General features: G+C 41.0%; 3 protein-coding genes across 4 annotated transcripts in view; all 3 read right to left on the reverse strand.

The window, feature by feature from the left end:
- The window catches only part of LOC124012474 (zinc finger protein 329-like), a 34,955-nt gene extending 32,204 nt beyond the window's left edge, over window positions 1-2,751 (reverse strand). Inside the window, exons 1-2 of one of the 2 annotated variants that reach the window (XM_046326121.1) lie at window positions 2,291-2,748; window positions 1,017-1,147 (exon numbers count right to left, since the gene is read on the reverse strand). In XM_046326121.1, the coding sequence (XP_046182077.1) occupies window positions 1,017-1,147; window positions 2,291-2,573 (414 nt within the window). In that variant the 5' untranslated portion in view covers window positions 2,574-2,748. Of the gene's footprint in view, window positions 1-1,016; window positions 1,148-2,290 lie in introns of both variants that reach the window. The other variant, XM_046326120.1, reaches the window with a different exon arrangement.
- Window positions 1-10,036, reverse strand: part of LOC124012438 (zinc finger protein 606-like) — a 1,040,669-nt gene that overhangs the window by 848,342 nt on the left and 182,291 nt on the right. The window lies entirely within an intron of this gene.
- Window positions 1-10,036, reverse strand: part of LOC124012437 — a 971,157-nt gene that overhangs the window by 812,166 nt on the left and 148,955 nt on the right. The window lies entirely within an intron of this gene.

Below are 10,036 nucleotides of genomic sequence, written 5' to 3' on the forward strand. Positions count from 1 at the left end.
AATACAGCTCATAATCTAATGCTGTTATCAACCAACAAACCTATATTTTAGTTTTATTTAGCTTTAAAATGCTAACTTTTCTCAGTCTCGTGGCAAAATGTGTAGAATAGCATCAGGTGAGCTATAAAACTGCACATTTTCCCCTCTGCCCTATGGCACAATGTGTACAACTGCAGGAAATGTGCTTTAAAACTGCACATTTTTCTCTTTGCCCCATGGCAAAATATGCAGGAAGGTACATGTGCCGCCACAATGATAATTATTTTGGGGGGCCCACACACATTACTGCAGGCCCACCCACCAATATCTGGCTACAGCACTGTTCTGTTGCACGAGATGGAGTTTTAAAATCAAAATGGTCACTGGATTGATGGAAATAATCATGATATCATTCTGAAAGGTAGGCTAGTTAACATTTAATTGAGACTGTTATTGGGATAGCCTTTCCATCTACCAGAGTACGGTTAGGCCAGCATTAGCGTCGCTATATTTTTCCTGTTCCTTAATTGTTTGAAACCTGGACTTTTTACTTCATATTATGAGACATGTTTAACCTTGAATCAAAGTAGCCTTTAGCCAAAAATCCCACCATAGAAACATGGAGTCAATTATTTTATAAAGGCTTCCTCATATGCTTTCTCCTGTTCTATTGGTTCTTTCTTTCTTTCATTGCCTAGCAGCCAAGGCATTATCCTTGTCATGTTAGAAACCGATGATAGTTCTTGCATCTTTAGATCTCCCCTCCCCTCTTTCATTTTAGAAAGGAGTTTTCCGCAAATTGCATTTTGGAACATCAGCCAATATTGCTGCACCCAAAATGTGAAGAAATTATAGTTGATCAACTTTTTAAGCTAAACATTCTGATCCGTTTCATCAACCTTATTAATTGATACGGCGTATACCTCCACTACACTACTTTGATACGTATCAGTGGGGATTAAGAAATGAGTATACACAATTCTCACTGAAAAATAAGTGGGTATATGGCGTATAGCCTCCACCACACCCCTGCTAACCTCTATCACGATAACGTGCTGGGTCGAGGTTCCGCTCCCCTCATCAACAGTGATTGGTTGGTCATCTCTCCATGTATTGTGTCCTGCTGTCTTCACAAAGCTCCTGTGGCCTCCAGTGAGATCTCCTTCACCTGAGAGTTATTGGGGAAAAGAGGTAGTTTAGTTACTGTCAATGCTTAATGGTACACTATTTACATTTTTGACACTGTCTGAAATTAGCAAGGATGTAAAGTAACACTTCTCATAACTTTCTATGCTATTTAGTGATCGATGTACACTGAACAAAAATATAAACGCAACATGTAAAGTGTTGGTCCCATGTTTCATGAGCTGAAATAAAAGATCCCAGAAATGTATCATATGCACAAAAACATATTTCTCTCAAATTGTGTGCCCAAATTTGTTTACATCCGTTAGTGAGCATATCTCATTTGCCAAGATAATCCATCCACCTGACAGATGTGGCATCTCAAAAAGCTGATTAAAAAGCATGATCATTACACAGGTGCACCTTATGCTGGGGACAATAAAAGCCCACTGTGCAGTTGTCACACAACACAATGCCACTGATGTCTCGTTTTGAAAGAGCATGCAATTGGCATGGTGACTGCAGGAATGTCCACCACAGCTGTTGCCAGAGAATGTAATGTTCCGGTCTCTACTACCATAAGCTGCCTCCAAAGTCGTTTTAGAGAATTTGGCCTCACAACCGCAGACCACGTGTAAACACACCAGCCTAGGACCTCCACATCCAGCTTCTTCACCTGTGGGATTGCCTGACATCAGCCACCCAGATAGCTGGTGAAATTGAGGAGTATTTCTGCCTGTAATAAAGCCCTTTCGAGGGGATTTTAAATTTTTTGATTCTGATTGGCTGGGCCTGGCTGCCATGTAGGTAGGCCATGGCTGCACCTCTGTCCAGTCGTGTGAAATCTACAGATGTGGGCCTAATTTATTTATTTAAATTGACTGATTTCCTTATATGAACTGTAACTCAGTAAAATATTTGAAATTGTTGCGTTTATATTTTTGTTCACAATATTATGTTCCATTCATCACATTGTTTTAATTGAGAAAATAGGAAATTAAGTTAATCAAGAATCTGATTAGAATATTTTAGTGTTTTTGTGCAAGATAGCTAAGTAATCAGATACTACTATCCAAAAACTGACCAAGACCCAATTTTACGTAACATATCTGAACGGGAGCGACAGGAACGAAACTATATATGAAAGGCGACATGCCGCGCAGCCTTGGCCTTCTGCGAAATATACCTTTTTCCATTCCTCTGTATCGGTCTAGGATCTTGACATTACTGGGACGACTAGCGTGGATGCGATCTCGCATTGTCCTGTCTGCGCGCTCCCGTGCCACCTTCAGTTCAAGTAGCTGTAGTTTCCTACGCAATCCCCTGTTTTCTTTCTGGCTTTGAGAAATTTCCAAACGAAACACTGCATAGTCGTCGTCTACGAGTTTACAGATCTCTGCCACGGCTGAATTTGCTAGCACTTCCATGATGGAGGCTATTTGAGTGTGAGAAACCATACAGTTAGCCATTGTTAGTTCAGCGTCACCTAAATAACATCCATCAACCAAGTCCTGTCTCCAACGCGAATTAAAGACTACATGTGATGCTGTGCAGCTAAATTTGTCATATTTGTTCGTCCCATGTTGTTCATTAACGCTAACGTGGAAATTGTTCTTGGTCACTGTTCACTTCCGTTTAAACTGAAGAGAAAGGGTGTTATTGGGTAACGTCATAGCTCAAAGGGTGTGTCTAAATGAAAAAAAGTATGAGCGCTGTTTTTTAAATTTTTAATAAGGTACCACTAAGAAATCCGTTCCCAAGTATTTCCACACATAATGGAGAGAAACGTGATCCTATGAGAAAGGTTTTAAATAATTGTTTTAGTCGAAAATGATATCTGCTTGGGCTTCGTGTGGTCAATTTGCGTCATACAAATTATTTGTAATTATGTTCTGGCCCCCAACCATCAGCTCACGAAAAAAATCGGTTCAAATCAAAAGTGGTCACATACACATACATGTTTAGCAGATGTTATTGCGAGTGTAGCGAAATGTTTGTGCTTCTAGTCCAAATACATTTCAGGCTTCAAACATAAAAATATAAAACTGTATATTTTTTTGTGAAGAATCAACAACAAGTGGGACACAATCATGAAGTGGAACGACATTTATTGGATATTTCAAACAAATCAAAAACTGAAAAATTGGCCGTGCAAAATTATTCAGCCCCTTTACTTTCAGTGCAGCAAACTCTCTCCAGAAGTTCAGCGAGGATCTCTGAATGATCCAATGTTGACCTAAATGACTAATGATGATAAATACAATCCACCTGTGTGTAATCAAGTCTCAGTATAAATGCACCTGCACTGTGATAGTCTCAGAGGTCCGTTAAAAGCGTAGAGAGCATCATGAAGAACAAGGAACACACCAGGCAGGTCCGAGATACTGTTGTGATGAAGTTTAAAGCCGGATTTGGATACAAAAAGATTTCCCAAGCTTTAAACATCCCAAGGAGCACTGTGCAAGCGATAATATTGAAATGGAAGGAGTATCATACCACTGCAAATCTACCAAGAACTGGCCGTCCTTCTAAACTTTCAGCTCATACAAGGAGAAGACTGATCAGAGATGCAGCCAAGAGGCCCATGATCACTCTGGATGAACTGCAGAGATCTACAGCTGAGGTGGGAGACTCTGTCCATAGGACAACAATCAGTCGTATATTGCACAAATCTGGCATTTATGGAAGAGTGGCAAGAAAGCCATTTCTTAAAGATATCCATAAAAAGTGTCGTTTAAAGTTTGCCACAAGCCACCTGGGAGACACACCAAACATGTGGAAGAAGGTTCTCTGGTCAGATGAAACCAAAATTGAACTTTTTGGCAACAATGCAAAACGTTATGTTTGGTGTAAAAGCAACACAGCTCATCACCCTGAACACACCATCCCCACTGTCAAACATGGTGGTGGCAGCATCATGATTTGGGCCTGCTTTTCTTCAGCAGGGACAGGGAAGACGGTTCAAATTGATGGGAAGATGGATGGAGCCAAATACAGGACCATTCTGGAAGAAAACCTGATCGAGTCTGCAAAAGACCTGAGACTGGGACAGAGATTTGTCTTCCAACAAGACAATGATCCAAAACATAAAGCAAAATCTACAATGGAATGGTTCAAAAATAAACATATCCAGGTGTTAGAATGGCCAAGTCAAAGTCCAGACCTGAATCCAATTGAGAATCTGTGGAAATAACTGAAAACTGCTGTTCACAAATGCTCTCCATCCAACCTCACTGAGCTCGAGCTGTTTTGCAAGGAGGAATGGGAAAAAATGTCAGTCTCGCGATGTGCACAACTGATAGAGACATAGCCCAAGCGACTTACAGCTGTAATCACAGCAAAAGGTGGCGCAACAAAGTATTAACTTAAGGGGGCTGAATAATTTTGCACGCCCAATTTTTCAGTTTTTGATTTGTTAAAAAAGTTTGAAATATCCAATAAATGTCCTTCCACTTCATGATTGTGTCCCATTTGCTGTTGATTCTTCACAAAAAAATACAGTTTTATATCTTTATGTTTGAAGCCTAAAATGTGGCAAAAGGTCGCAAAGTTCAAGGGGGCTGAATACTTTCGCAAGGCACTGTACATATGAGATGAGTAATGCAAGATATGTGAACATTATTAAAGTGACTAGTGGCCAGTGATTCCTAGTCTATGCCTATAGGCAGCAGCTGCTAATGTGCTAGTGATGGCTGTTTATCAGTCTGATGGCCTTGATAGAAGCTGTTTTTCAGTCTCTCGGTCCCAGCTTTTTCTGCACCTGTACTGACCTCGCTTTCTGTATAGTAGCAGGGTGAACAGGCAGTGGCTCGGGTGGTTGTTGTCCTTGATGATCTTTTTGGCCTTCCTGTGACATCGGGTGCTGTAGGTGTCCTGGAGGGCAGGTAGTTTGCTCCCGGTGTTGTATTGTGCAGAGCCTTGCGGTTGTGGACAGTGCAATTGCCGTACCAGGCGGTGATACAGCCTGACAGGATGCTCTCAATTGTGCATCTGTAAAAGTTTGAGGGTTTTAGGTGAGAAGACCCATTTCTTCAGCCTCCTGAGGTTGAAGAGGCGCTATCTTCACCACACTGTCTGTGTGGGTGGACCATTTCAGTTTGTCCGTGATGTGTTCGCAGAGGAACTTAAAAACTGTCCACCTTCTCTACTGCTGTCCCATTGATATGGATAGGGGGGTGCTCCCTCTGCTATTTCCTGAAGTCCACCTTCATCTCCTTTGTTTTGTTGACGTTGAGTGAGAGTTTATTTTCCTGACACCACACTCCGAGCGCCCTCACCTCCCCTGTAGGCTGTCTCCTCGTTGTTGGTAATCAAGCCTACTACTGTTGTGTCATCTGCAAACTTGATGATTGAGTTGGAGGCATGCATGGCCTCTTCGGATGCGCACACCACCCACCGCTCCCGAGTATGTTACTCGCTAATGTCCTGTTTCTAGATAACAAGGTTGACAAAATTAGGGCAAGGGTTGCTTTCCAGAAAGACATCAGGGATTGTAACATACTCTGTTTCACGGAAACATGGCTCTCTCGGGATATGCTGTCGGAGTCGGTACAGCCACCTGGATTCTTTGTGCGCTGCGCCGGCTGGAATAAACATCTCTCAGGACAGAAGAATGGCGGGGGTGTATGTTTCATGATTAATGACTCATAGTCTAATTGTAACAACATACAGGAACTCAAGTCCTTTTGTTCACCTGACCTAGAATTCCTCACAATCAAATGCCGACCATATTATCTCCCAAGGGAATTCTCCTCGGTTATTGTCACAGCCGTGTATATCCCTCCTCAAGCCGATACCACGACGGCCCTTAACCTCTTGAACCTCTGGGGGCAGTATTTCATTTTTGGATGAAAAACGTTCCCATTTTAAACAAGATATTTTGTCACGAAAAGATGCTCGACTATGCATATAATTGACAGCTTTGGAAAGAAAACACTCTGATGTTTCCAAAACTGCAAAGATATTGTCTGTGAGTGCCACAGAACTAATGCTACAGGCGAAACCAAGATGAAATTTCATATAGGAAGTGAGCCAGATTTTGAATGCGCTGTGTTCCAATGTCTCCTTATATGGCTGTAAATGCGCAAGGAATGAGCCTACACTTTCTGTCGTTTCCCCAAGGTGTCTGCAGCATTGTGACGTATTTGTAGGCATATCATTGGAAAATTCACCATAAGAGACTACATTTACCAGGTGTCCGCTCGGTGTCCTCCGTCGAAACTATTGCGTATTCTCCATGCGTATTCTCCATTTTTACATTTTGTTCAGAGGAGAAACCAAACTGCCACGAGTGATTTATCATCGAATAGATATGTGAAAAACACCTTGAGGATTGATTCTAAACAACGTTTGCCATGTTTCTGTCGATATTATGGAGTTAATTTGGAAAAAAGTTTGCCGTTGTAATGACTGAATTTTTCTTTTTTTTTTCTTAGCCAAACGTGATGAACAAAACGGAGCGATTTCTCCTACACAAATAATATTTTTGGAAAAAAGGAACATTTGCAATCTAACTGAAAGTCTCGTCATTGAAAACATCCGAAGTTCTTCAAAGGTAAATGATTTTATTTGAATGCTTTTCTTGTTTTTGTGAAAATGTTGCCTGCTGAATGCTAGGCTTAATGCTATGCTAGCTATCAATACTCTTACACAAATGCTTGTGTAGCTATGGTTGAAAAGCATTTTTGAAAATCTGAGATGACAGTGTTGTTAACAAAGCCTACGCTTATGAGCCAATATATTTATTGAATTTCATTTGCGATTTTCATTAATAGTTAACGTTGCGTTATGGCAATGAGCTTGAGGCTATAATTACGCTCCCGGATACCGGATTGCTCGTCGCAACAGGTTAAGGAACTTCACTGGACTTTATGCAAACTGGAAACCATATATCCTGAGGCTGAATTTATTAAAGCTGGGAATTTTAACAAAGCAAATTTGAGAACAAGGCTACCTAAATTCTATCAGCATATTAACTTAGTCTACTCTAACTTCCGCGATGCATACAAGGCCCTCCCCCACCCTCCTTTCGGCAAATCTGACCACGACTCCATTTTGCTCCTCCCTTCCTAGAGGCAGGAACTCTGAAATTTCCTGTATTTACCAAATCATGAGAGCAAACCACACAGAAGTCAGAGTTATCATAAAGTCCATCTTTAATTATATGAACTCCATCACAACCCTGTGACTCTCAGATCAATTCCGTGTCTATCAATGAATTCTCTGAGAGTCCTTACACATTGGCAACTGAGAGCCTTTATAGCAAAGACACACATAGCCAGACAGCATTGGCTATAAATTATCGTTCAGCTTTGTTTCCTAAACTATGTTCTCATCTCGCTCTCAGGACCATAAAACAAATCCTCATGAACAGGCATATATCAAATACACCCCTCCTGGACAAGATCACAGAGACACAGTGACTGGCACACATACATTGTGGAGCCAAGAGATAATTGATTTAAAAGATATGTTTACATATGAATACAAGCTTGACCCCTCCCATCTCTGCAGCCCAAGTAACTTACCCCATGACAGAGAACAGATAACTGCAACCGGCCAATAGTATTATACAAAAATAGACATTCTGATGAGAAGTAACTCACAAGCATATAATGAAAATAAAACAGATTTTCTATGTTACCCAACTAATTCTGATTATTCCCCAACAACTCAAACAGGATGTACCTGTGCTAAGGACAATTCAACGCTGGTCTGACCAATCCACGCTTCAAGATTGTTTTGATCACGCGGACTGGGACATGTTCCGGGTAGCCTCAGAGAATAATATTGACGTATACACTGATTCGTTGAGTGAGTTTATAAGGAAGTGCATAGGAGATGTTATACCTACTGTGACTATTAAAACCTACTCTAACCAGAAACTGTGGATAGATGGCGGCATTCGTGCAGAACTGAAAGTGCAAACCACAGCATTTAACCATGGAAAGGTGACTGAGAATATGGCCAAATACAAACAGTGTAGTTATTCCCTCCAAGGCAATCAAACAAGCGAAATGTCAGTATAGAGATAAAATGGAGTCATAAATCAAAGGCTCAGACATGAGACGTTTGTGGCAGGTTCTACAGACCATCTAGTTGATGACCCCTACTGTTTATTACATTACATATCAAATCTCCTATTCGTGAAATGTCTAGAATATCATTCTATACTGTAGCGTTAAGATTTCACTTCACTGGAACTAAGAGACCTAGCTTGAACCATGAAAACATCATTAATCAAACTTGGAATTGGTCAGAAAAACGCCTCCAAGGCTGAAATCTAATCTAATAATCGAACAAGCAGCATAAATACACACGTGCCAATCGGAGTGTTCTGTGGCTCATTAAAAATGTAAAGTGTGTTGTACCGCAGGGCAGCACTCTTGGCCCTCTACTCTTTATTATTTTTACTAACGACCTACCACTGGCATTAAACAAAGCCTGTGTCTATGAACAGTACATTCGGTATTCAGTATTCAGACTACACTTTTTACACATTTTGTTATGTTACAGCCTTAATCTAAAATTGATTATGTAAACCATTTTCTCCATCAGTCTACACACAACATCCCATAATGACAAAGTGAAAACAGATTTTTAGATTTTTTTCAAATGTATTAAACATAAAAAACTTATTTACATAAGTATTCAGACCCTTTGCTATGAGAATCAAAATTGAGCTCAGGTGCATCCTGTTTGTATTGATCATCCTTGATGTTTTTACAACTTGATTGGAGTCCAGCTGTGGTAAATTTAATTGATTGGACATGATTTCCATATTATCAAATGTGTTAAATTCCAAATCCTTTGCATTGTCAATTTACACACAGCTCTGACACACACTTAGCCTACCAGACATGCCACTATGGGACTTTTCACAGTTCCCAAATCCAGAACAAATCCAAGAAATGTACAGTATTATATATAGCCATGATTACATGGAACTCTCTTCCATCTGAAATTGCTCAAGTTTACAGCAAACCTGTTTTAAAAAAATAGATTAATGAACATAATATATCTCACGGCACAGCACCTTTCCCCTATTTGACCTAGATTTTTTGTGTGTATGTACTCATTTGTAATCTGTGTGACGTTTTAAATGTATTTAGTTCTGTCCTTGAGCTGTTCTTGACTATTAATGTTCTTATTGTATCATGTTTTGTGTGCACCCCAGGAAGAGAACCTGATGCATTTGCAATAGTTAATGAGAATCCTAATAAAATACCAATATCAATAAATCTCAAGCCACACTGCTATGATTTCTCCCCATTGTGAACCTTCCCACTGTCCCACTGACCTTCCCAATAAGGATACTCAGGAAGGAGAAGCTCTTTTATTGCATGACATAAGTATTTGATCACCTACCAACCAGTAAGAATTCCGGCATGGATTAAAATCCTGCAGCGCACGCAAGGTCCCCCTGTTCAAGCCAGCGCATGTTCACGCCTGTCTGAAGTTTGCCAATGACCATCTAGATGATCCAGAGGAGGAATGGGAGAAGGTCATGTGGTCTGATGAGACAAAAATAGAGCTTTTTGGTCTAAACTCCACTCGCCGTGTTTGAAGGAAGAAGAAGGATGAGTACAACCCCAAGAACACCATCCCAACCGTGAAGCATGGTGGTGGAAACATCCTTCTTTGGGGATGCTTTTCTGCAAAGGGGACAGGACGACTGCACCGTATTGAGGGGAGGATGGATGGGGCCATGTATCGCAAGATCTTGGCTAACAACCTCCTTCCCTCAGTAAGAGCATTGAAGATGGGTCGTGGCTGGGTCTTCCAGCATGACAACGACCCGAAACACACAGCCAGGGCAACTAAGGAGTGGCTCCGTAAGAAGCATCTCAAGGTCCTGGAGTGGCCTAGCCAGTCTCCAGACCTGAACCCAATAGAACATCTTTGGAGGGAGCTGAAAGTCCGTATTGCCCAG

Source organism: Oncorhynchus gorbuscha, linkage group LG24 (assembly GCF_021184085.1).
Source record: "Oncorhynchus gorbuscha isolate QuinsamMale2020 ecotype Even-year linkage group LG24, OgorEven_v1.0, whole genome shotgun sequence".
Taxonomy (NCBI): domain Eukaryota; kingdom Metazoa; phylum Chordata; class Actinopteri; order Salmoniformes; family Salmonidae; genus Oncorhynchus; species Oncorhynchus gorbuscha.